General features: G+C 56.9%; 1 protein-coding gene across 1 annotated transcript; it reads right to left on the bottom strand.

Moving 5' to 3' along the window:
* Positions 1–706: 706 nt before the first annotated feature.
* Positions 707–1,769, bottom strand: ACA1_375490 (cytochrome P450, family 4, subfamily b, polypeptide 1, putative; the record flags this gene model as incomplete). The annotated part of the gene is made up of 5 exons (XM_004334375.1): positions 707–799; positions 1,043–1,159; positions 1,262–1,405; positions 1,463–1,628; positions 1,699–1,769. The coding sequence occupies 5 exons, from the start codon at positions 1,767–1,769 to the stop codon at positions 707–709; spliced, it is 591 nt and encodes a 196-aa protein (XP_004334423.1).
* Positions 1,770–1,923: the final 154 nt, after the last annotated feature.

Here is a 1,923-nt window from a genome sequence, read left to right as displayed (position 1 = left end):
AATGCTCCGCCGGAGGAACTGGCTACGGCCGGGAGCGTGTGGCGAGAGCATCGAGGTGGCAGCAAAGAGGAGATGGGAGGTGTACCATGGTGTCTGCGCTCTCTCCACTGGCAGAAGCGGCAAGCTCCATCTCGTACTCGTCTCCTTCCATCTTTCTCAAAAGATGTGCTTTTTTTCAATTGTCTGTCGTGAGCTCACTTGTGGCCGATCAAGCGTGCTTCAAGTGTGCTGATTCCTTCACCACGTGCACCCGCTGCCCAGGTTTGAGTTTGGAGTTGGCCAGGCCTGAGTGGGTGGTAGGGCTTGGGGCTCTCTGAGAGGAATGGAAAAGACTGTCTTGGGTGGCGGGAAGCTTTTGAGGCTGTGGAAGGTTCCGCACGCCGAAAGCTCAACCCGTGCGGGAGCACACACCAATGGGGTCGCGAGCTCGGCGGTCTGCGGAGGTGATTGGCGCTTTTAGGCATTTTCCGCGGCGAACACGCAAGGAGCCAATCGGGTTCAGCTTCGAGATAGGTGCAACGCAACGACGGGGCGTTAGTCTCGTTCGTCCCCTTGGGCCGTCTCTCTTTTGCTCCGTTTGGGAACTGCCTTGGCCTGTCGGAGAAAACACATCAATTGCAACTCGGGCTACGACAACTCTTCGTAACTTTCTTTTTAATATAAGTGTAACTCGATTTGTTTTTTGATGTGTGTGGGGTAGACTGCTTCAGGTGTTGAGGCCAGCATCACCCGGCTGGCTGCGCTGGAAGACGAAGACCTTCATGCCGTTGGCGCACACGTTGGTGATGCGATAGGTCAGCTGCGGTACGTGCCCATACCTACACGACACACCACAAGGCCCAGCCCAGTGCCGGTAAGGCAACACCAACGAGTGGAGAAAGGCGAATGCTGGGAATGTAACGTACGCCATGCGGAAGGTGAACTTTCTGTAGATCATGGCCAGCGCCACCGTCGCTTCCATCAACGCCAGATGCTGTGTGGGGGAAGCCATGGGTTAGAGAGTGATCGGTGCATGGGCCCTCTCTGAGGGTCGATGTCGTACCTGGCCGATGCAGTTCCGGTTGCCGGCGAGGAAGGGGATGAAGGAGAGCGGATGCCTCCCCTTCGAGTTCTCCTCGCTGAACCGCTCGGGATCGAAGATCTCCGGGTCCTCCCACAACTGTTCGCCCAAACCACCACCACCACCACCACCACCACATTCAAGGTGTGAGTTCTCATCTGACTTAAGTCACTTGGGCCTGGGGGACATGTCGGTTAGTACCTCGGGGTCGTGATGCACGACGTAGGAGGAGATGATGATGTCCGTCTTCGGGTAGTCGACGACATAGTCGCCCAAGCGGTAGCCCATCGGCAAACGTCGCCCGGTCGCCGCTGGCGGGAACATGCGCAGAGTCTCCTTCAACACCTGCAATGTGATTGAATCAATCTCTTGCAGTCAATTGATAATGGTAAGTAAGCCTACCATCTTGAGATAGACGAAGCGAGAGAGGTCGTCGTGGGTGGGCTCCGATCGGTCGCCCAGCACGGAGTCGATTTCGGCGAGCAGCTTGTCCTCCACGTGCTTGTGGGTGGCGATCATGCCCACGGCGAAGGACAACAACGTAGATGTCGTGTCGTGCCCGGCGAACCTGTGGACATCAAGTCAGAAACACCGTGTGCCGTGTGCCGTGTGCCGTGTGTACTGCGTGCGTGTCGTACAGGAAAGTCTTGATGTTATCTACAATGCGAGAGAGGGGCATCGAGGAGCCGTCCTCGTCCTCGCCCAGCATCACCGACAGAATGCCTCGCTCGTACTTGCGCTCGGCGGCAGCGTCACCCTGTTTCTGGAATGTGCGTGTAAGCTTTCCGTGAAGCAATCAACAGAGAGCATAGAAAGCGAGCGCGCATGTACCGCGAGGTTGGCCCTTTCCTCTATCACCAGGT

Source organism: Acanthamoeba castellanii, assembly GCF_000313135.1.
Source record: "Acanthamoeba castellanii str. Neff unplaced genomic scaffold scf7180000084679, whole genome shotgun sequence".
Taxonomy (NCBI): Eukaryota; Discosea; order Longamoebia; family Acanthamoebidae; genus Acanthamoeba; species Acanthamoeba castellanii.
The sequence above is the reverse complement of the archived record's forward strand: the minus strand, read 5'-3'. Positions and strand labels throughout refer to the sequence as shown.